The following is a 25,675-nucleotide window of genomic DNA, read 5'->3' as shown; positions in this document are numbered from 1 at the left end:
CACGGCAGAAAGGAACTAACACAAGTATGAAGAGAGCAAATGTCCAACCAATTTCGTAGAGACGTGTCAGAAGTTTTGATCTGTGGGGGTCCAAGCACTGAGACCCCCACCGATCGCTAAAACAAAGCGGCTGAGCCGCTTTGTTTCTGTTCGGCTTTATGCGGAAATCGATGTAGCGCTGTACGGAGTCAATAGAAAGTCTATGAGCCCGTACTCCGATACATCGGCTTTACGGAAAAAGCCGAACAGAAATGAAGCTTGTTTTTCTACCTTCCATAATGTACGAATTATCATGTTCTACACAACATATCACACAATATCATTCTTGACCAGGTAATTTGATCTTAAAGGGGATGTTCATGTTGATTAAACTTTTTGCTGGAATAATTAGAAGTGTCAACACGATCATGTTAATAATTAGGTGTAATTAATCATTCTGTGCTGTAAAATAGTAAATTGCCGCGATCCGCTGTTCCCTATCTACTTGGATTGACGTATATATCTCCTGACAACCACAGAGGGTTTATTTTTTGATGGAGGTGTTCATATAATACAGACTGATATAATATTAGCCACCTCTGAATTGTAGAAACTGTGTTGAGAATTACAATATGATTGGTTTTGATAAACTAAAAGGAACACTTAGGTAAAAACTGATACACTGTCATATCTAGTGCAGGGCCTAAGGGGGCGATGTATGATACAGTATCTTCACCATGACAATGGAACGCCGCGTCTCTCGTCCGCTTACGTTGCGCTGCTCCGACCACAGGATTGAGACCGATCACGCTGTGTGATGATGTCACTCTTCCTGGATCTTAAAGGGGAACTGCATTTGTGTCAAAACAGCGCTACTCTTGTCCATGAGTGCTACGTTCACTTGAATGGGGCTAAGCTGCAATACCACACATTGTCCATGGACAAGAGTGGCGCTATTTCTGGAAGAAAGCCGCTATGCATTTTTTTTTTTATCTCTTAGGCTATGTTCACACGGGGTATTTTGCCGAGTTTTTTGACGCGGAAACCGCGTCGCAAAACTCGGCAGAAACGGCCCGAGAACGCCTCCCATTGATTTCAATGGGAGGCGTCGGCGTCTTTTTCCCGCGAGCAGTAAAACTGCCTCGCGGGAAAAAGAAGCGACATGCCCTATCTTCAGGCGCTTCCGCCTCGGACCTCCCATTGACTTCAATGGGAGGCAGGAGAAAGCGTATATCTCGCTGTTTTATGCCCGCGGCGCTCAATGGCCGCGGGCAAAAAACGGCGCGATAATTGCCGCGAAAATCGGCGTGCAGGGAGAGGAATATCTGCCTCAAAGTTCCAAACTGAATTTTGAGGCAGATATTCCTCCCCCAAAATACTCCGTGTGAACATAGCCTTAGAATCCCCTATAATTTCCTAAATGGAAACTTCTGTCATTGGTTAGAGATCAAGAAGTGAAAATAAACATAATCTTTGCGTATCTGCAGTATATTACCCTCCATGTATATTTTATGTCTATGAACAGGTGAAGTCTGCTGTTATGATAAAACACAGAACAGAGTGTCTATCGGAAATGGAGACTCGTGTTGTGGGAAAAACCCATTTTCAACATCTGGACTTCAGATCTGCTGCGGAGAATCACTCTATGATGGCTTCACTCAGCGTTGCTGTGGCGGTAGAATAATGCCACGCGACTTTATCTGCTGCGGTGATGAACAGGAGGGATCGCTGTATAGGCCATTACTAGGTAAGTCATTCATTCTTCATTATGTAGTTGAGTTAGGCATCATGCACGCATACAGGGTTCATACAGTTCCTTATTACTAGATACTCGTATGGAGTGGCACTGTATGGGCCTTCAGTATTGCACCTCATTCTACCCTTGCCCTGATAGATGTGTCCTTCCTTGCCTTTCCTCTTATCTCCACATACCCAGAGTTGTGTGGCCCGAGATGATCAGCTTTAAAAAAATTATATATGATTTTGTGATACTATGTCACGAGATGTCTATATTATTTATGTCTATATGTGGCCACCCAGTGGTTGTTATGGGAATTGCAGTCTGTCAAGAGTTTTGCTAGCATGTCGCGATATTGTATTGAATTTTTGTTTCATGATAAATTTGAGTTGTTCACCAAATTCAGGCAAAGGTAAGGGTGGATATATCTGTATGTGATACTGCATCCAATAGAACATGGCATGATTTTTTTCTGTTGGATTCAATATGAACTTGAGAGAAAAACCTTTACATGCCTCCATATAAAATTGGAGGCAGACCAATATTATCAACTTATAACTGGTGCGTAGCCATGTTACAGTCATGTACACAAGTTTGTAGTTAAATATGGTTTCAGCAAAAAAGGTTATTTTTGCGTCATGAAAAGTTATATAATTTTCCAATATACTTATATCTCTATCAAATCCTTACAGTTTTCAAAATATCTGCTTGCTGTCATTCAATGAGCATCGGTATCGTTTCCTTTCAGGGGATAAATATCTGTTCATGGTCATGTGATGGACACACAGGTGCACGGCTCGTTACATGATACAGCTCTGATAACTGTACTGCAACTGTAACGATCCCAGCACCTGTGTGTTCATCACATGACCATGAATAGATATTTACCCTACTAAATAACAGCAAGCAGAGACCTTGAAAATGTTGAGGATTTGATGTAGATAGTATATTGTAGACTTGTATAACTTTTCATTATATAAAGAATAGCCTTTATTTGCAGATACCAAAATATTCCTTTAAAAATGCTAAATTTAATGAGGTTTATGCAAATATTACCAAGTGGGTGCTTTTGGGAGAGTTTGTTGTGCGTTCCTGGGCAGATTAGAGGCAGGTCTTAAAAATGTCTGGCGAATGGTTATACCAAATTTGGGAGGTATGGTTTCTCCCCACCTAAATATTGGGATAATATATAAATTCCATGCAGATGTTGTGCTTAGTTGGACTTAAACCCAGAATTCCTGTGCTGCAAGACAACAATGCAAACCACTGAGCTCCCATGCGGCAAAAAAGTGTGAAATGTAATTCTTAGTTGTTTACTAGTTTCTTTCAAAACAACTCAGCGAAATATAAAAACGTTAAAAAAAATTGTGAAAAATTGTTCTAGCAAACACTTAAGATTGCCCATAGAAAGCAATTGCAACAGTGACATCTATAGGTTATAAATCAGTCCTGCACCCTATGAAATATACATTTTAAAAAAAGACAATAAAATTGCTGACTATATTAAATAAGCCCATCGCTATATTAACGTTATTTGATTTTAAATGTATTTTAAAATCTTTATATAACACTCCTTGTGTCATCATTAATTACCGGTATCATTATCATAGGTGACCAGGAGCCTGAAATAGCTTAGTGCTGCATTGTTTAAACCCCGGGCTGAAGATAGTCCTTTAAGAAAGTAACATTGATTTGACTTTCTCACACCAAATCAAATCTCCTTTGTTCCCAGTTCAGTTGTCTTTGTCAATATGTATTTTATAAATGGAGTGAATTAACAGATGCTGCTGGAACAGAATTGCTGGGGCAGCATTTAGGTTTTAGTGCTCTCCACGGGCGGATGAGCCGTGTACGAGTGTAATACAAGTATCCAGGGAGAAGGAGCATGCTTTGCAATTCAGCATGAGAATTTATATATATATATATATATATATATATATATATATATATATATATATATATATATATTTATATACAGTGGGTATAAAAAGTCTACACACCCCTGTTAAAATACCGGGTTTTTGTCATGTTGCAAAATCAGTCCAAGATGAATCATTTCAGAACTTTTTCCACCTTTAGTCCCTGTTCACAGTTGATTCTGCAGCAGCATCAGCGTTTGCAGGTAAGTAGCTACATCGATTTACCTGCTAACGCCGATGCTGCTGCAGAATCAACTGTAGCCTCTGGTGCCGATGTGTCCTCGCTCGTCTGACACGATGCAGGACCTGTGAGTGACGTCACAGCGTGATCTGGCAGAAGCTGGGCGTTCTGAAGAGAAGTGGATGATACTTCTCATCAGAGCGCCCAGCTAGTAAAAGTATTAAAAACGCCCCGATGTACGCACATAATACACGCCCACTTGGACTTTTACCTTTAAACACACCCACTTGGACTTTTGCAAGCCTCATTTGCATAACTACAAAAATGGTCATAACTTGGCCAAAAATGCTCGTTTTTTAAAAATAAAAACGTTACTGTAATCTACATTGCAGCGCCGATCTGCTGCAATAGCAGATAGGGGTTGCAAAATCTGGTGACAGAGCCTCTTTAATGTCAATGGGAGGTCAGAGACGTAAACGCCCGAAGATAGGGCATGTCGCTTTTCTTTTTTGCGAGACGGGTTTTCCGCTCGTGGAAAAAAAACGCCTCCGCCTCCCATTGAAATCAATGGGAGGCAATTTAGACCATTTTTTGGCGGTTTCTGCGTCAAAAAATGTGTCGAAAAACTCTGTGTGAACTGACCATTAATGTCACCCATAATCTGTACAATTGTATTGAAAAACAAACTGAAATATTTTGGGGTGGAAAAATAAAAATAAAGAACAAAGATAATGTGGTTGCATAAATCTGCGCACCTGTAATGGCCGGAAGGAGGTGAAGGGAAAGTGAGCCCTAATCTACCCACCGCCCTGTCCCTGCCTACTTGCAACGACTCGCCCTAGGCGATGAGGTACAACTGGGCGGCGGTCCCTACGCTGTCTAAGTGCACAGGAAAACAAACAGGGAACATGCAAGGGAAGGGGCAGTAGCCACGGAACGCCACGAGGAAACGGAGCGGCGAACGGACAGTCAGGACCAGGACGAAGTGAGTACACCCAAGCGGGCAAGGAGACAGAAGCAAGCCAGGGGCAAAGCAAAGAAGGTCAAGCAGAACTGCAGCAAGGCAGAAGCACGGCAGAAGCAGGCTGGAGCAAGCAGCAGTGGGGCCAGGAATCCAAAAGAATTACAAGCACTGAGGGAGAGAACAGGGCAGGTAATAAAGGACAGGGGGCGGAGCTAACTCCGACAGACCAGGCCGCGATAGGCTCTCCCACTCCTGAGCCTGCCACCCTGGTTGGTGGGAGATGGTGTCAGTCGAACAGGTCTGGCCTCAGGTGTGGATTGATTAATCCCAGGAGTATACCTAGATGAAGTACCTGGCAGATCCCTAACAGTACTCCCCCTTTTATGAGGGGCCACCGGACCCTTACTAAGGGGACCCGGTTTAGTGGGGAAGAGAAGGTGGAACCTCCTGATCAATACCCCAGCGTGAACATCACGGGCAGGTACCCAAGTCCTCTCCTCCGGCCCGTATCCTCTCCAATGGACCAGGTACTGGAGGGAGCCCTGGACCATCCTACTGTCCATAATCTTGGCCACCTCGAATTCCACCCCCTCAGGGGTGAGAACGGGAACAGGAGGTATCCTCGAGGGGGACCAGGACGGGGAGCAGCGTTTAAGGAGGGAGGCATGGAAGACGTCATGTATGCAAAATGATGGGGGGAGCTCCAGACGGAAGGATACAGGGTTGAGGACTTCAATGATCTTATAAGGTCCAATAAATCGGGGAGCAAACTTCCTGGACGGGACCTTAAGGCGCAAGTTCCTGGACGACAACCAGACCAAATCCCCGACGACAAACCGGGGGTTAGCAGAACGTCTACTATCCGCCTGAATCTTTTGTGCGCTCTGGGACGCCTCTAGGTTCTTCTGAACCTGGGCCCAGACGGTGCACAGTTCCCGATGAACATCCTCTACCTCAGGATTATTGGAACAACCAGGGGAGACGGAGGAGAATCTTGGGTTAAACCCGAAATTACAGAAAAACGGGGAGACCCCTGACGAGTTACTGACCCGGTTATTCAAGGAAAATTCAGCAAGGGTAAGGAATGAGACCCAATCGAATTGACAGTCAGAGATGAAACACCTTAAATATTGTTCCAGGGATTGGTTGGTCCTTTCCGTTTGGCCATTAGTTTCGGGATGGAAGGCGGAGGAGAAGGACAGATCAATCTCCAACTTTTTACAAAAAGCTCTCCAAAATAAGGAAACAAATTGTACCCCTCTGTCAGAAACGATATTGACTGGGGCCCCATGGAGACGCAGGATGTGTTTCACAAACAAAGAAGCTAACGTCTTGGCGTTAGGTAGCTTCTTAAGGGGCACAAAGTGGCACATCTTGCTGAAGCGGTCGACTACCACCCACACCACCGACTTGCCCTGAGATGGAGGCAAATCGGTGATAAAATCCATGGAGATATGGGTCCAAGGTCTCTGGGGAATGGGCAAGGAACGTAGTAGGCCCGCAGGTCGGGACCTAGGGGTTTTGGACCTAGCGCAAACCTCACAAGCGGCGACGTAAGCCCTAACGTCTTTAGGCAACCCAGGCCACCAATAGTTTCTGGTAATGAGGTGTTTGGTGCCCAAGATGCCAGGATGACCAGATAGAGCGGAGTCATGGTTTTCCCTGAGTACCCTCAGCCGGTATTGCAGGGGAACAAACAGTTTGTCCCCAGGGACGTTCCCGGGAGCTGCACCCTGATCAGCCGCGATATCAGAAGCTAAATCAGAATCCGTGGCAGAGACGATTATACCAGGGGGTAAAATACAAGCAGGATCCTTCTCAGAAGGAGGATTGGCCATGAAACTACGTGACAGAGCATCAGCCTTAATATTCTTGGACCCAGCCCTATAGGTAACCAAGAAATTAAATCTGGTAAAGAATAGTGCCCACCGAGCTTGTCTAGGATTAAGCCTCCGGGCCGATTCTAGGAAAACCAGATTCTTGTGATCCGTAAGGACCGTTACCTGGTGTCTGGCCCCCTCCAGGAAGTGCCGCCACTCCTCAAAAGCCCATTTAATGGCTAGAAGTTCGCGGTTGCCAATATCATAGTTACTCTCCGTGGGCGAAAACTTCCAAGAGAAGTAAGCACAGGGGCGGAGATGGGTGAGGGAGCTGGTACCCTGGGACAAGACGGCCCCCACTCCCACCTCGGAAGCGTCAACCTCCACAATAAATGGCTCCTCTTGGTTGGGCTGAATCAGCACGGGGGCCGAGATAAAGCACTTCTTGAGGGTCTCAAAGGCCTGGACGGCCTCAGGGGGCCAATGGAAGACATCAGCACCCTTGCGGGTAAGGTCCGTAAGAGGCTTAGCGACGACCGAGAAGTTGGCAATAAATCTCCTGTAATAGTTGGCGAACCCTAAAAAACACTGTAACGCCTTAAGGGAGGCAGGTTGGACCCATTCCGCCACAGCCTGAACCTTGGCAGGGTCCATGCGGAATTCATGAGGAGTGAGGATTTGCCCTAAAAATGGTATCTCCTGTACCCCAAAGACACATTTTTCAGTCTTAGCAAACAGATTATTCTCCCGAAGGACCTGGAGCACCTTCCTGACATGCTCCACGTGGGAGGACCAGTCCTTGGAAAACACCAGTATGTCATCAAGTTACACAACAAGAAAATTACCCAGGTACTCTCTCAGGATTTCATTAATAAAATTCTGGAAGACAGCAGGGGCATTACACAACCCAAAGGGCATGACCAGGTATTCGAAATGACCCTCGGGTGTGTTGAACGCAGTTTTCCACTCATCCCCCTCTTTGATGCGGATAAGGTTATATGCCCCCCGTAGATCGAACTTAGAAAACCATTGGGCTCCCTGAACCTGATTAAAAAGATCCGGAATCAAAGGAAGTGGGTACTGGTTCCTTACGGTGACCTTATTCAGGTTACGATAATCAATGCACGGCCTAAGACCACCATCCTTCTTCCCCACGAAGAAGAAGCCAGCACCTACAGGAGAAGTCGAGGGGCGAATGAAACCCTTGGCCAGGCATTCTTGGATATATTCCCTCATAGCTTTACGTTCAGGACATGAAAGATTAAATATCCTCCCCTTAGGAAGCTTGGCACCAGGCACCAAATCGATGGCGCAATCGTAATCTCTATGGGGGGGCAACACCTCGGAGGCCTCCTTAGAAAACACATCGGCGAAGTCCTGAACAAACTCAGGAAGCGTGTTTACCTCCTCCCGGGGAGAAATAGAGTTAACAGAAAGACATGACATAAGACATTCATTACCCCATTTGGTGAGATCCCCAGTATTCCAATCAAACGTGGGATTATGCAACTGCAACCAGGGAAGGCCTAAAACCAGATCAGACGATAATCCCTGCATCACCAGTACAGAGCACTGCTCCAAATGCATGGAGCCAACCAGGAGTTCAAAAACAGGAGTATGCTGAGTAAAATAACCATTAGCAAGGGGGGTTGAGTCGATTCCTACTACAGGGATAGGATAAGGTAAATCAATACAAGGCATCTTTAGAGACATAGCAAATTCCGCAGACATGATATTAGCAGATGACCCTGAATCCACGAAAGCACTGCCCGTGGCAGCCCGGCCAGCAAACGAGACCTGAAAGGGAAGCAAAATTTTATTGCGTTTCACATTAACGGGAAATACCTGTGCGCCCAAGTGACCTCCCCGATGATCACTTAGGCGCGGAAGTTTTCCGGCTTCTTATTCTTGCGCCTGGGACAGGTGTTCAGTAGATGCTTGTCGTCCCCACAGTAGAAGCAGAGACCATTCATTCTGCGAAACTCCCTACGTTGTCGAGGGGACATGGAGGCCCCGAGTTGCATAGGTACCTCCGAGTCCTCCGTGGAGGGGCGAGGAGACGGGACCTCGGGGGGGATCGCAGAAAAGTCAGAGGGGAGCACACTGAAGCGTTCTAGCTGACGTTCCCTGAGACGTCGGTCAAGTCGTACTGCTAGGGCCATAACCTGGTCAAGGGAGTCAGACGAGGGGTAGCTAACCAGCAGATCCTTCAGGGCGTCAGATAATCCTAACCTAAACTGGCACCTTAGGGCCGGATCGTTCCACTGAGAAGCTACGCACCACTTCCTAAAATCAGAACAGTATTCCTCCACCGGTCTCCTACCCTGACGTAAGGTCACCAGCTGACTCTCGGCTAAGGCAGTCCTGTCAGTCTCGTCGTAAATGAGTCCGAGGGCAGAGAAAAAACGATCAACAGAGGAAAGTTCAGGGGTGTCAGGAGCCAAGGAGAAGGCCCACTCTTGGGGCCCTTCCTGGAGTCGGGATATGATGATACCCACCCGCTGGTTCTCGGAACCTGAGGAGTGGGGCTTTAGGCGGAAATACAGTCTGCAACTCTCCCGGAAGGAGAGAAACGTCTTACGGTCCCCTGAGAACCGGTCAGGTAATTTGAGGTCGGGTTCTAGAGGTGAGGTGAGGGGTACTACTAAAGCAGCGTCACCCTGATTGACCCTTTGGGCCAGGGCCTGGACCTGTAGGGAGAGGCCCTGCATCTGATGGGCCAGGGTCTCAAGGGGGTCCATGATAGCGTCAGCGTAGGAGAAATGGTAGACTAGGTAAGGGCTTGTAATTATGTAATGGCCGGAAGGAGGTGAAGGGAAAGTGAGCCCTAATCTACCCACCGCCCTGTCCCTGCCTACTTGCAACGACTCGCCCTAGGCGACGAGGTACAACTGGGCGGCGGTCCCTACGCTGTCTAAGTGCACAGGAAAACAAACAGGGAACATGCAAGGGAAGGGGCAGTAGCCACGGAACGCCACGAGGAAACGGAGCGGCGAACGGACAGTCAGGACCAGGACGAAGTGAGTACACCCAAGCGGGCAAGGAGACAGAAGCAAGCCAGGGGCAAAGCAAAGAAGGTCAAGCAGAACTGCAGCAAGGCAGAAGCACGGCAGAAGCAGGCTGGAGCAAGCAGCAGTGGGGCCAGGAATCCAAAAGAATTACAAGCACTGAGGGAGAGAACAGGGCAGGTAATAAAGGACAGGGGGCGGAGCTAACTCCGACAGACCAGGCCGCGATAGGCTCTCCCACTCCTGAGCCTGCCACCCTGGTTGGTGGGAGATGGTGTCAGTCGAACTGGTCTGGCCTCAGGTGTGGATTGATTAATCCCAGGAGTATACCTAGATGAAGTACCTGGCAGATCCCTAACAGCACCCTTAACGAATACTTTGTTGAATTACCCTCTGACTTTATGACGGCAATCAGTCTTTTTGGATAGAATATCAGCATGGCACATCTTGACTTGGCAATTGTTGCCGACTCTTCCTTGCAAAAGCTCCAAATCTGTCAGATTGCGGGGGCATCTCCCGTGTACAGCCTCCTCCAGGTCACCCCACAGATTGTCAATGGGATTCAGGTCTGGGCTCTGGCTGGGCCGTTCCAAAATTTTGATCTTCTTCTGTTGAAGCCATTCTTTTGTTGATTTGGAAGTTTTGATTTGGGTCGTTGTCGTGCTGAAAGGTGAAATTCCTCTTCATCTTCAGCTTTTTAGCAGAGGCTGCAGGTTTTGTGCCAATATTGACCGGTATTTGGAACTGTTCATAATTCCCTCCACCGTGACTAAAGCAGTTTGTCTTTCAATACAATTGTACAGATTATGGGTCACATTAAAGGTGGAAAAAGTTCTGAAATCATTCATCTAGTGCTGATTTTTTGACATTACAAAAACCTGGCATTTTAACATGGGTGTGTAGACTTTTTATATCAACTGTATATACAGTTAGGTCTAGAATTATTTGGACAGTGACACAAGTTTTGGCATTTTAGCTGTTTACCAAAACATATTGAATATACAGTTATATAATCAATATAGGCTTAAAGTTCAGACTCTCAGCTTTAATTTGAGGTTATTCACATCCTAATTTGAGGAAGGGTTTAGGAATTATAGTTCTTTAATATGTAGCTGGCTCTTTTTCAAGGGACCAAAGGTAATTGGACAATTATCTTAATCTATTTAATGGGCTGCATGGGCTATTCCCTCGTTAATCCATTATCAATTAAGCAGGTAAAAGCTCTGGAGTTGTTTCCAGGTGTGGTATTTGCATTTGGAAGCTGTTGCTGTGAACCCACAACATGAGGTCAAAGGAGCTCTCAATGCAAGTGAAACAGATCATCGTTAGGCTGAAAAAAATGAACAAAAACCATCAGAGAGATCGCACAAATGTTAGGAGTGACCAAATCAACAGTTTGGTACATTCTTGAAAAAAGAGAGCGCACTGGTGATCTCGTGAACTCCAAAAGGCCTGGACGTCCACGAAAGACTACAGTGGTGGATGATCGCAGAATCCTTTCCATGGTAAACAAAAACTCCTTCACAACATCTACCCAAGTGAAGAACACTCTCCTGGAAGTAGGTGTATCAGTATCTAAGTCTACCATAAAAAGAAGACTTTATGAGAGCAAATACAGAGGGTTCACCACGAGGCGCAAACCATTAATCAGCCTCAAATATAGAAAGGCCAGATTAGACTTTGCCAAATAACATGTAAAGAAGCCGCCCAGTTCCGGAACATCATGAAGCTAAGATCAACCTGTACCAGAATGATGGAAGGAAGAAAGTATGGAGAAGGCTTGGAACGGCTCATGATCCAAAGCCACCGCATCCTCTGTAAAACATGGTGGAGGCAGTGTGATGGCATAGTGGGGGCAGTGTGATGGCATGGTGGAGGCAGAGTGATGGCATGGTGGAGGCAGTGTGATGGCATGGTGGAGGCAGTGTGATGGCATGGTGGGGGCAGTGTGATGGCATGGTGGAGGCAGTGTGATGGCATGGTGGGGGCAGTGTGATGGCATGGGCATGCATGGCTGCCAAAGGCACTGGGTCTCTAGTGTTTATTGATGATGTGACTGAAGACAGAAGCAGCCGGATGAATTCTGAAGTGTTCAGGGATTTACTTTCTGCTCAGATTCAACCAAATGCAGCAAGGTTGATTGGTCTTCGCTTCACAGGACAGGAGGACAATGACCCAAAACGTACTGCGAAACAACCCAGGAGTTTTTAAGGCAAAGAAGTGGAATATTCTGCAATGGACGAGTCAATCACCAGATCTCAGCCCGATCGAGCATTTCACTTGCTTAAGACAAAACTTAAGGCAAAAAGACCCACAAACAAGCAACAACTGAAGACTGCGGCAGTAAAGGCCGGGCAAAGCATCACAAAGGAATGAAACCCAGCGTTTGGTGGTGTCCACTGCAGATTTTCTGCAACGGATTAATTGCGGAAAATCCGCCGCATTTTACAATACCAGCAGTGTGGGTGAGATTCCAACAAAGCTCATCCCCACACTGCGCTAAATTTCCGCCGAGAGAACCGCACATGAATTTACCTGCAGTGCGGTTACTTCAACCTCAGCATATTAATTAATTCTGCGCATACGCAACTCTTCTATTGCGGGTTTACCCATTGAATTCAATGGAGTGATGAAACCCGCAAGAAAGTGGTGTGTTTTGCGATATTTGCGGTGGAATCACAGCGAATCCGCCACAAAGATCGCAAGTAAAAAATTAAATAAAATAAAGTTATAATTTACCCAAAGTTCCCTGCTTCTTCTCCAGTCCGGCCTCCCTGGATGACGTAGCATGCCATGTGACCGCTGCAGCCAATCACAGGCTGCAGTGTCTCATGGGCCTGTAGCATCACCCAGGGAGACCGGAGCAGACGTCAGAGGAGGGAGGGGGTAATAAGTATATGCGATAATATACACAGTGGAATGTATGCCTGGGATTTCGGGCGGCATTCCCTGCGGTGTTCAGGGCGGATACGCTGCGCAGCTTGACACCGTGTATCCGCCCTGAATACGTTGTGTGTATTATTACCCCAAGGGTATGATCACACAAAGTTTTTTGCAGGCAGAATTTTGAGGCAGATTTTGATCTGCCTGCACGCCATTTGCCGCGTTTTTTGTGGCGTTTTTTCGCTGAATTTTTCGCTCGTGAGCATTGAGCGACACAAGCAAAAATGCAGCGAAATACACTTTCACTGCCTCCCATTGATGTCAATAGGAGGTGAGAGATGTAAATGCCCGAAGATAGGGCATATCGCTTCTTTTTCCCGCGAGACGGTTTTTCCGCTCACGGGAAAAAACGCTTCCGCCTCCCATTTAAATCAATGGGAGGCATTTTCAGACGTTTTTTGGGGCGTTTTCCAACGTGGTTTCCGTGTCAAAAAACTTTGTGTGAACTGATCCTAAGAGTTCCCTGAATCTCAAGGGTTCTTTACTAGTCATGTCCAATAGATAATCTCACTCAGGGACAATCAGACTACTGCTCCGGTCTACTTCTCATGCATTCAGCCACCACATGAATAGGGCAGCCTTCTCATTACTGCCTGGCCTCTTAAGAGCTCCTACTATGCCGCCCCTCTTACTGATTATTCCACCCAGTCCTGTCTAGTTCAGGACTGTACTACCAGGCCACATTCCAGGCCTGCAGGACAAACCCTTCATGCTGCAGCTATCTCACCAGCCCACCAAGTCGCAGATCCCTCCAGATCCCCAACAGGTCCTAACTCCACCTCTCTTCGGCATTGAGCACAGTACTGCTCACCCCACTAATAGTTCCCTTACCAGGCTAACTATTTCCACTACCCCAGCAGACTCCCCAGAGCTGACCACTTTAGACTGACAGTACTTTTTAGTCATCCCCGCTTCAGTGGCAGCCGACACAATACACCTAAAGGCTTACCGCTTGCACAAATCGACAAGCGGCCTACAGACCACTAGTGGTCACTTTGTTAGCTCAACATCTGCTTCGTGACACACGCTCCAGACAGGGGCGTAGCTAAAGGCTCATGGGCCCGATGCAAAAGTTCTTATTGGGCCCCCCCTGCAAACTTCTCATGGCCGACGGCCCGCAGCTTTCAGCTGCATCGCTGGGTCTCCTAAGTGACCCAACAATGCAGCACTAGCAGCCGGGGGCTTCACTAAGGACTTAAAATATCAGAGGAAATAGCCCCAATACATATGTGTTCTCACAAAAAAAAATTGTGTGTGTGTGTGTGTGTGTGTGTGTGTGTGTTTGTGTGTGTGTATAGGAGACAGCATATCTATAGCACTACGACCCTTTAAACTATGGATAGGATTATATACAGTGGCTCAGCAGACAGTATCACACATGATTGGATTAGATATGGGGTCCAGCTCGCTGACATTACGGTTCCAGCGCTGGACACAGGAAAGGTAAGAATAATAATTATTTAGCTTTTTTTATGGGTACCAGGGTAATAATGGGGGTTAGTGTTCGCCTCTGCACCTGCTAACATTAAGCCCCGCCTTAGTAATGGAGGTTGTCAATCAGCCAGCGGCCATTACTAAGTCAGTAATAATAAAGTTTAAAAAAATACAAGCACATAGAAAAAATATTTTATTGAAATAAAAAAACACAACCCCCATTAACTTTTTTATTGAGAATAAAAAAAACGCTGTAATTAAAGTAGTCCTCGAATCCGACGTAGTCCAATAACCGAACTTGTAAAAAAACACAAACACACAAAAATAATTAGTAACACATAAAGAAGCAAAACAATTATTATTCTTACCTTTCCTGGGTCCAGCGCTGGAGCCGCAATGTCAGCGAGCTGGGCCCTGTATCTAATCCAATCATGTTACATAGTTACATAGTTTGTACGGTTGAAAAAAGACACATGTCCATCAAGTTCAACCAAGGGATGGGAAAGGGGAAGTAAAAAATTTCTACACATAGCAGTTAATATTTTTTTGTTCTAGGAAATTATCTAAGCCTTTTTTAAAGCCATCTACTGTCCCTGCTGCGACCAGCTCCGGCGGTAGGCTATTCCATAGATACACAGTTCTCACAGTAAAGAAGCCTTGTCGCCTCTGCAGGTTGAACCTTTTTTTCTCCAGACGGAGGGAGTGCCCCCTTGTTTTTTGAGGGGGTTTTACATGGAACAGGATTTCACCATATTTTTTGTATGCGCCATTCATATATTTATATAAGTTAATCATGTCCCCCCTTAGTCGTCTTTTCTCAAGGCTAAATAGGTTTAGTTCTTTTAATCTTTCCTCATAACTTAGATTCTCCATGCCCCTTATTAGCTTCGTTGCTCTTCTTTGTATTTTTTCCAACTCCAGGGCATCCTTTCTATGAACTGGAGCCCAGAACTGGACTGCATATTCTAGATGAGGCCTCACTAATGCTTTGTAAAGTGGTAATATTACATCCCTGTCCCGCGAGTCCATGCCTCTTTTTATACACGACAATATTTTGCTGGCCTTTGAAGCAGCTGATTGACACTGCATGCTGAAATTTAGTTTATGATTTACAAGTACACCCAGATCCTTCTCAACAATTGACTCCCCCAGTGTAGCTCCCCCTAGGACATATGATGCTTGCAGGTTTTTCGTACCCAGATGCTTAACTTTACATTTATCTACATTAAACTTCATTTGCCAAGTGGACGCCCAAACACTTAGTTTGTTTAAATCTGCCTGCAATTCACAAACATCTTCCATAGTCTGAACTATATTGCATAGCTTGGTGTCATCTGCAAAAATAGAAATAGTGCTATTAATCCCATCCTCTATATCATTAATAAATAAGTTGAATAATAGTGGTCCCAGCACTGAACCCTGGGGTACACCACTTATAACCGGGGACCATTCAGAGTAGGAATCATTGACCACAACTCTCTGGATACGGTCCTTGAGCCAATTCTCAATCCAATTACAAACTATACTTTCTAAACCTATAGTCCTTAATTTACCCATTAGATCTCTATGAGGGACAGTGTCAAATGCCTTTGCAAAGTCCAAAAACACTATATCCACAGCGGCCCCTCTGTCTAGGCTTCTGCTTACCTCTTCATAAAAACAAATCAGGTTGGTTTGACAGCTTCTGTCCTTTGTAAAACCATGCTGGCTGTCACTTATAATACTATTTATTGTCACATAATTCTGTATATAGTCCCTCAATAGCCCCTCAAACATTTTCCCCACAATTGATGTTAAGCTTACTGGTCTATAATTACCCGGCGAAGACCTAGAGCCCTTTTTGAAAATAGGCACCACATTTGCCCTGCGCCAGTCCCTTGGCACTATACCACTCATGAGAGACTCTCTAAATATTATGAAGAGGGGGACAGAAATAACTGAACTAAGCTCTTTAAGAACTCTAGGGTGTAACCCATCTGGTCCCGGGGCCTAGTGTACATTTATTTTATTTAATTTAGCTTGGACCATATCTACATTCATCCAATTCAGTATATCAACTGATATATTAACAGCACCGGCAGCGGCTACATCAGCTGCTCCTTCTTCTGTTGTATATACAGAGCGGAAGAACCCATTTAGTAACTCTGCCTTCTCTTGATCCCCTGTGACCAACTCCCCATTACCACTATCTAAGGGTCCTACATGTTCAGACCTGGGCTTTTTTTGCATTTATATGCTTGAAGAATTTTTTAGGATTTGTTTTACTATCCTTGGCCACCTGCCTTTCATTTTGTATTTTTGCTGATTTTATTACATTTTTACAGATTTTATTAAGCTCTTTATATTTTACAAAGGCTGCAGATGTACCCTCAGATTTGTATTTTTTAAATGCCCTTTTTTTGTCATGTATTGCCCCTTTCACAGAAGGTGTAAGCCATGTGGGGTTTAATTTTAGTCGTTTATACTTGTTACCTGTAGGAATACATTTTGCACTATAATTACCCAAAGTAGATTTGAAAATCTCCCATTTATCATTTGTCCCATTATTTGACATTAGTTCTTCCCAGTCTATATCCTGAATTGCCGCCCTCATCCTGGGGAAATTGGCTTTCTTAAAATTAAATGTTTTTGCCCTCCCAGCCTGCGTTTGTTTTTTACAGTATAGGTAAAATGTAACTATATTATGATCACTGTTACCAAGGTTTTCACGAACATTGACATTCCCAACAAGCTCTGCATTATTAGAAATGACCAGATCCAACAGAGCTTCACCTCTAGTCGGGTCTTCCACAAACTGGCCCATAAAATTTTCCTGCAACAGGTTGAGGAAATGTCTCCCCTTTGCAGTTGAAGCCGAACCATGACACCAATTAATATCCCGATAATTAAAATCTCCCATTATCACAACAATACCCGCCTGTGCAGCCCGCTCCATTTGTTTATATATTTGACCTTCTATCTCTTCAGTTATATTGGGGGGTCTATAGATTACACCAAAAGTAATTTTTTCAGTGTTTACTTCCCTTTGTAATTCCACCCACAAGGTTTCAACCTCCTCACAATCTTCACCCTCTAATGTCTCATTTACACTCACCTTCATATCGCTTCTCACATACAGACATACACCACCACCTTTCCTATTTGCCCTGTCTTTCCGAAACAGTGTAAAACCCTGTAGATTTACAGCCCAGTCATGTGAAGAGTCCAGCCATGTTTCAGCAACACCAACTATATCTATATCTTCTTCCAGTATTAAGGCCTCCAGCTCCCCCATTTTGCTTGCTAGACTTCTGGCATTTGTGAACATACACTTTAACTTGCCTTTAAATGTTTCACTTTCACTATCAGAAATGTGATTATTTGACATTTGGGCCTTTTTATTTTCACTGCTGTTTTGTAACGAAAGGATCTCCTTATCTTCTTGCCTAGTCCTCTCCCCACCGTCTGTTTCTCCCCCCACCAATATAGTCTGACCCCTCTCTAACCTAACTACCCCTTTATTTCCTACATTGGCCTCCCTCCTCAGCCCTAGTTTAAACACTCCGCCACCCCGGCTAGAATTCTCTCCCCCAGCACAGCGGACCCCCTTCCATTTAGGTGCAAATCATCTGCAGAATACAGTTTGTACCCCAATGAAAAGTCAGCCCAGTGCTCTAGGAACCCAAATCCTTCTCCTCTACACCAAGACTTAAGCCATGCATTTAACTCCCTGAGCTCCCGCTGTCTTTCCTGTGATGCGCATGGCACAGGCAGTATTCCTGAGAATACAACCTTGGAGGTCCTTCCCTTCAGCTTGTAGCCTAGTTCTTTAAAAATTATTCTTAAGGCTCCTCCACCTACCATTTATTCTGTCGTTGGTACCGACATGGACCACAACAGCTGGATCATCACCAGCCCCTCCCAGCAATTTGTCCACCCGTTCCACCACATGCCGAACCCTGGCACCAGGGAGACAGCAAACCATTCGGTTGAGGCGGTCTTGGCGACAAATTATTCTATCCGTCTTCCTGATTATAGAATCCCCTACAACTATCAATTGTCTTGGCTTACCTGCATTACCATCCCGCCGACTACTAGCTGGGCTGTTCTCCCAGCTGTTAGGGAGATCAGTATCCACTAGGGCTGCCTTTTCTGAGACTGACACCCTCGCATCATCACCCAACCTGGCAATTTTGCTTGGAATGCCAGAAACCGGATCGGCCTTCCTTGTCTTTGACCCCTTTCTACTGCCCCTAACTACATTAACCCAGCTACTTACCTGATCCTGCTCACCCATGTCTTCACCCTCCAGTTGTAACCCACTAACTGCATGCTCCGTGAGCAGCAAGCTCAGCTCAAGATTGTCTATCCTCCTCAGTGTTGCATTCTGCTCCTCCAGATCTCTAATACGAGCTTCCAGGTGACCAACATGCTCACATCTGCAACAGAGATATTCACCCTGGAACTCCGGCTCCAGTCGTGTATACATATGGCAAACTGTGCACTGAAGAAAACCTCCAATCTTGCTATCCATTATCCAAGTTACACCAAAACAGCGAACAATTGTCAAAGTAAAAGAAAAGAAGAGTACTTACTGGGGCTTCAACTCCTCTTTTCAACTCCGGTTTTAGAACTCTACTTAGTTCACAAGCCACTTAAACCACTAAGCTCAGAAAGAGCATGTGTGATACTGTCTGCTGAGCCACTGTATCTAATCCTATCATGTGTGATACGGTCTGCTGAGCCACTGTATCTAATCCTATCATGTGCGATACAGTCTGTTGAGCCGCTGTATCTAATCCTATCATGTGTAATACTGTCTGCTGAGCCAATGTATCTAATCCTATCCATAGTTTATAGGGTCGTAGTGCTATAGATATGCTGTCTCCTATACACACACATACACATATACACACACACACATATATACACACATTTTTTTTGGGGGGTATATGTAGCACTAAGCCCCGCCTTAGTAATGGACGTTGTCAATCAGCCGGCGGCCATTACTAAGGCGGTAGTAATAAAGTTTAAAAAAAAAAAACACAGACATAGAAAAAATAATTTATTGAAATAAAAAAAATCCCACACAGCCCTCATTAACCATTTTATTGATAATAAAAAAAGCCATCATCAAAGTAGTCCTCGAATCCGACGTAGTCCAACGACCGAACCTATAAAAAAAAACACAAACACAAAAAAAACTATTAGTAAAACATGTGGTAGGCTTAGATACAGGGCTCATGTGTGATACTGTCTGTCAAGGTAGGCTTAGATACAGGGTCCAGCAGACAGTTTCACATATGGGCCCTGTATCTAAGTTTACCATGTGGTTATGGTAAGATGCTTAGATACAGGGCCCCAGCAGACCGTAATCTTATACAGTATATAAGCCTACCGTGTGGTAGGCTTATATACAGGGCCCATCAGACAGGATCACACATGGGCCATGTATCTAAGCCTACCATGTGATTGTCTTAGACACAGGGCCCAGCAGACAGCATCACACAATCTGTGATCCAGAAGAGGCTGGACGCAGCTGCAGGGTGAAGGGAAGCCGACATGACCGTCCTGGTAGGGAAAGGGTTAATTAGGGAGGGAGAGTTGGAAGGAGCTGAAGGAGGGACGGGGAGGAGTTAAGGGGGACGGGGGGCCGTTACTGCGCTTCCCGCTGTTTCTCGGCATTGAGCCGGAAGCAGCGGGAGGAGTAACATAGAAGCAAGTAAGCTCCCCGTTGCCCGGCTTTTTAGAAATGTCAGAAGCCCTTATGTTAGAGCGGCTGCGTGCCGCTGCTGTGCACCACGGTCCCGGATGGCTAGAGGAGACCGTGGCTGCAATAACGAGGATCCCGGACGCCGTTTCGCCACGTCGGGCACGGCGTTCGGGGTCTGTTGAAAAGGACAGGCTCCCCTCCCCCGGCCCCCTTACGAGCATGGCTATGGCGGCGGGGGGGGAGTCGGCAACAACCGCTCCTGCGCTGGGCAGGCAGAGAGCGGTGCCAGGGGTGACGGCGACACAGGCTGGGTCGACCCGTCCCTCTCGGCGGTCCCGACCTCCAGAGCGCCTCAGTCCGGAGGTAGTCCCGCGGACACGGCGTCGCAGAGGGAGCCCGATCCCGGACGCTGCAGGCCAGGCAGCTGGGAGGACCGCCCCTTCCCAGGCCCTGCGTCCTGGCAGGAATCCCAGGCCACGACGGGGTCCGGCGGTAAGCAGGGAGTCGCAGGCTGGGCTCCCTGTCACCCCTCCCCCATCAGATGGAAGATTTGGAGGACAAGGTACGGCCGCCCCGCATGGTGATGTTCCGGCCAGGGGGCAGGCTTCGTCAGGATCGTCTAGACGGACGCCTAGATCTGCAGCGACGTCGAGGCAACAGGTCCGGTCGGAAGTCTGGGTCCCGGCGGTCGGGCGGCAGGTTGCCGGCCCATCGGTCAGCGCGTCCTCATCCCCGTTCCGAAGATGTCGTTGGGAGGGACAGTCGTCGGCGAGAGAAGAACTGGAGGAAGGTGAACTGGACATGTATCGTCGAGGTCAGGATGGTCCGGCTGACGGGAACACAGCGCCTGTGCAGCCCGGTGAGTGTATAACTCCATCATTGTCTTATCCAGCGATTTTTATGTCGGGTGTCGGCGGGGGGGCGGCTAGCATTGCATCGGGGGCCGGTAGTGGCGCGGGCGGACGCGACGGAGCGGGTTTGGCAGACTTAGTGGGTTGCTTACGGGAGCTGGTGGGGCGCCTGGATAGGGCCGCGGCGCCGGTAGTAACGGAAGTGTCTCCTGCGGTAGTTTGGGAAGGCCCCAGGGACGTGGGATCGTTACAGGCGCGTCCTGTGGTGGCGGTTAGAGAGGCGGTCGCGGTGTCGGTACAGACCGAGGCACAGAAGGACGGCGATCGAGTGCGTATGGACGATCGTGCTCGGGGGGAGGTGTATGTTTGTTTTGAGGGTCCGTTGGGGGCGCATTTAAAGCAGGAGGTGCGTGATCGGATCTGGAAAGACGAATATGTTGAAATTTTTTCTCTCTTGCCGCTGGCTAAATTTAATTTGGATAAGAGCAAGCGGGATGAGAGTAAAAAGGACGAGGAGGAACGGCGGCGGTATAGGCTTATCCCGCAGACGTTCGTTAATTGGTCGCAGGCGTTCGCCATATTGGCTAGTGTGATAGGGGAAAAGGCGCCGGAAAATTGTTCGGCGTTGTTTTGTTATTTTGATGCCATTGGGGAGGCTCATAGGGCGTATGGGGGTCAGGCGTGGCTGCGATATGATGAGCAATTCCGTCAGCGGAAGGCGGTTCGGCCGGCGATTCGGTGGGACCAGAAGGATATTGCTCTCTGGTTACGGGTTACGGCTCCGGTTAGGCAGCCCTTTCCCGGGAGCGGTGGCCAGGGAGGCCAGTCTAGTCAGAGTGGACAAAGCGGCGGGGGAAAGGCGGGGTTTTGCTGGCAATTCAATGAAGGTCAGTGCAAGTTCGGGGCCACGTGCAAGTTCAAGCACGTGTGCTCCGAGTGTAATGGTGCATCACACGGGGCGGCAAAATGTCTGCGAAAAAAGAGGTCAGGGAACCAGCACGGGGCTGGTCAAGGGGGTGTCGCCGGTGAGGGTGGAAAGGATGGCCCCTTATCTAAGTGAGTATCCGGATAGGGCGGCAGCTAAGTTGCTTTATGAAGGGTTTCGTGTTGGTTTTGTTATTCCTCCGCCTCCTTATGAGGTTCCGGTTACGCGGAGGAATTTAAAATCGGCTTACTTGCATGCGGAAGTCGTGTCGGAAAAGTTGAAAAAAGAAGTTTCGTTGGGGCGCATGTCGGGGCCATTTGTTGAGTCGCCGGTAAAAGATTTAGTTGTGTCCCCTTTGGGTATTGTCCCTAAACGCGAGCCCGGAAAGTTTCGTTTGATTCAACATTTATCGTATCCCAAAGGTTCGTCGGTAAATGACGGGATTGATCACGAGTTGTGTTCCGTAGTTTATACCTCATTCGATAAGGCGGTGGGGTTAGTGCGGGCTGCGGGTCCGGGGGCGCTGCTAGCAAAAACCGACATCGAGGCGGCGTTCAGGTTGTTGCCGGTTCATCCAGAAAGCCAACGGCTGTTGGGTTGTTTTTGGAATGGGGCCTTTTACGTGGATCGGTGCCTTCCGATGGGGTGTTCTCTTTCTTGTGCATACTTCGAGGCGTTTAGTAGCTTCGTGGAGTGGGTAACGAGGGGAGTATCCGGGGTCGATTCGTTGATCCATTACTTAGATGATTTTTTGTGCGTTGGCCCGGGGGGTTCGCCGGTTTGCGGTAATTTGCTTCATGCACTACAGAAGGTGGCGAGGGATTTTGGGATCCCTTTGGCGCCGGAAAAAACGGAGGGCCCGGTAGCGACGATTTGTTTCTTGGGAATCGAAATTGACTCGGTGGCAATGGAGTGTCGGCTCCCGGCGGATAAGTTGGGTGCTTTGAGGCTGGAGGTTCGACGGGCTTGTAGAATGAAGAAAATGGCGCTGAGGGAGCTTCAGTCGCTGCTGGGGAAGTTGAATTTCGCCTGCCGGATTATGCCGATGGGGAGGGTGTTTGGTAGGAGGTTGGCGGCGGCAACGGCGGGAGTGCGCGCGCCGCATCATTTTGTGCGGCTCAAGGAGGAGCACCGAGCTGATCTTCAGGTTTGGGATGACTTCTTGGGCCAGTACAATGGTCGCTCGCTATGGATGGCTCCTGCGCAGGATACGAGTGATTTGAATATTTTTACGGATGCGGCTGGGGTGGGTGGTTTTGGAGCTTATGGGGGTGGTCCGTGGTGCGCGGGTCAATGGCCGGCTAGCTGGGTGTCCAGTGGACTCACGCGGAATCTGGCCCTGCTCGAGCTGTTTCCCATCGTGGTGGCGGCTACCATTTGGGGGGACAGGCTCAGGGATAAGAAGGTCCGTTTTTACTGCGACAACATGGGGGTGGTGCTGGCCATTAATAACATCACGGCGTCCTCTCCTCCGGTAGTTCAATTGTTGCGACATTTAGTGTTGGTGTGTTTGTCATTGAACGCGTGGGTGGTGGCGGTGCATGTCCCGGGTGTTCAGAATTGTATCGCTGATGCTCTTTCTCGCTCGCAGTGGGACCGGTTTCGGCAATTGGCACCGGGAGCGGAACGTCTCGGGTTGGCGTGTCCGGAGCATCTGTGGGATCTGGTATCGGTCCCGTAGAGCAGCTGTTAAAAAGGTCTTTGGCGCGCGCGACGTGGAGTGCGTATGCTGCTTGTTGGAGGCAGTGGGAGGAGTGGTTAAGAGAGTTGGGTGACGTCAATACGGATAGAGACAGGTTGGTGGCACTTTTGTACTGGTTAGGGGACGCCTGGGAGTCGGGGTTTTCAGTAGCGAAGGTGAACCGGTTCATATCTGCGGTGGCGTTTGGGTTTAAGCTGCGGGGCTTTCGGGATGTATCGAAGGAATTTCTGGTATCGCAGGCTTTGAAGGGGTTGCGTCGAGGTAGGGTGGAGGCGGATAGTAGAAGGCCGGTGTCGTTTGCTTTGCTTAACTCGTTGGGCGGTTCATTAGCATCGGTATGTCGTTCTTCAGATGAAATGGATTTGTTTCGATTGGCTTTTTCGTTAGCGTTTTTTGGAGCATTTAGAATAGGTGAGTTGGTGTCGCCAAGTACAAAACGGGCAGGGGGGCTGAGATCTGGGGAGGTGAGCCTATTTGCAGATCGGCTAGAGGTATGGTTGCGTCGATCAAAAACTGACCAAGTAGGGAAGGGAAAACTGATAGTTTTGTTCGCTCTCCCGGGGTCGGTCATGTGCCCGGTAGAGTGCATGCGGGGTTTTACGCAAAACGGGGGGTCTCCAGATTTGCCTTTGTTACGTCATGTGGACGGGTCGTTTTTGTCCAGGTTTCAGTTTGGAGCTGTATTTAAAAAATGTTTGACGGCGGTTGGTGTTGCGGCAGGCTCATATTCATCTCATTCCTTCAGGATTGGCGCAGCAACGGAAGCGGGGCGCTGGGGGTTGGATGATGAAGGGGTGAGGCGTATTGGTCGTTGGGAGTCTAAAAGGTTTAAGTCCTATGTCCGCCCCCATATGTTATGATTGGGGTTGTTTACGCTTTACAAATGTTATAATGGTGGTGCCTAATTGTTTTTTCCGTTTCAGATTCGCCTCCTTGTCTGGTGTGGTTGATGGGTCATTCGTACGTGCACTGGGGGGCTTTGAGGGCGGACGTCCGCCCGGATGGTCGCCAGTTGCGCATTCCGCGACAGGATGCGGTTGTGCATTGGCTGGGTTTTAGAGGTATGTTGTGGAACAGGGTGTTGGCGGAATTCCAGACATATGCGCGGCTTGATAGGGTTCCGGAGGTATTAGTGTTGCACGTGGGTGGGAATGACTTAGGAGTCCGCCCTTTTCGTGAGTTGGTGCGGGATATCAAACACGATATGTTGTGTTTGTGGGTATCTTATCCCAAGTTGGTGGTAGTGTGGTCGGACATAGTCCCAAGAAAGCATTGGCGGTTAGCTAGATCGGTGGAGAGAGTCAATAAGGCTCGCATAAAGGTTAACCGGGCGGTGTCCCGTTTTGTGGCAAAGAACGGGGGCATTTGCGTAAGGCATAGGGATTTGGAGTCAGGAGTGGGGAATTTCTGGAGAAGTGACGGGGTTCATCTGACCGAGGTTGGCATTGATCTTTGGAGCTTGGCGATAGCAGAAGGCATAGAAAGGGCGGTGGTGGTGTGGAGGAACTCACAGGCTTAAGGGGGTCAAGGCCTGTTTCGCTGTGGCGGGGGGAGTCCTTGAGGCCAGTCAGTACAAAATGGTGGGGGGGTCGCATCGGGGGTATGCGTCCCCCAAAAAAGGTACATGGTTGAAGACTTCATCGGGTGTTATCCCTTTGAAGTGGTCTTCTGGTAGAAGGTATATCACTTGAAGGCTTCATCGGGTGTTATCCCTTTGAAGTGGACTTCTAGTGGTCGGTATATCACTTGAGGGCTTCATCGGGTGTTATCCCCTTGAAGTGGACTTCTAGTGGTTGGAGCCATCTGCAGAGGTGAACGGTGCTTCCGAGCTGGTTTACGGCTGGAGGTAATTGGTGGTTTGCAGATGGCTAATTCGGTGTGTTCTTAATAAGGAACATCTGAAGGGGCTTCAAGGACTTCCTCTGCTCGGGTTAATGTTAACGTTTAAATGTTATTTATGATTCTGACCCATGTTGGGTCATGTGAATTATTAGGAGGAATTCTCGGGTGGATTCCTAACTAGTTATCCGAATGTTTCGGATTTAAATTGTTTTTATAAAACTGTGAAATTAATAAACGGCTGCTGTGGCCATTTCACATCCAACCTCGGTGTCACGTGTCTTTACTAAGTGGGGGTGGGGGGATAGTAAGGTCTAAGGTTAACACACGACTCTACCTAGGCAGGTCAAGAAGAGGCTGGACGCAGCTGCAGGGTGAAGGGAAGCCGACATGACCGTCCTGGTAGGGAAAGGGTTAATTAGGGAGGGAGAGTTGGAAGGAGCTGAAGGAGGGACGGGGAGGAGTTAAGGGGGACGGGGGGCCGTTACTGCGCTTCCCGCTGTTTCTCGGCATTGAGCCGGAAGCAGCGGGAGGAGTAACATAGAAGCAAGTAAGCTCCCACCCTCCCACCCTTGGTTTGTTACTCCTTAGGTCTTATGTACGTCCGTCTATGAGCGTTGTGTTTTATTTGTGTGCTTATTTAACATGTTTTTCTTTTTTCCGGAGTAGGTTCTGTTGTC

The 25,675-nt window shown here is 47.7% G+C and overlaps 1 protein-coding gene across 1 annotated transcript in view; it reads left to right on the top strand.

The window, feature by feature from the left end:
- The window catches only part of USH2A (usherin), a 593,484-nt gene that overhangs the window by 445,669 nt on the left and 122,140 nt on the right, over nucleotides 1-25,675 (top strand). The window contains exon 49 of the mRNA XM_075863335.1: nucleotides 1,505-1,726. Coding sequence (XP_075719450.1) covers nucleotides 1,505-1,726 — 222 coding nt within the window. The remainder of the gene's footprint in view (nucleotides 1-1,504; nucleotides 1,727-25,675) is intronic.

Source organism: Rhinoderma darwinii, chromosome 4, assembly GCF_050947455.1.
Source record: "Rhinoderma darwinii isolate aRhiDar2 chromosome 4, aRhiDar2.hap1, whole genome shotgun sequence".
In the NCBI taxonomy this organism is placed as follows: domain Eukaryota; kingdom Metazoa; phylum Chordata; class Amphibia; order Anura; family Rhinodermatidae; genus Rhinoderma; species Rhinoderma darwinii.
The sequence above is the reverse complement of the archived record's forward strand: the minus strand, read 5'-3'. Positions and strand labels throughout refer to the sequence as shown.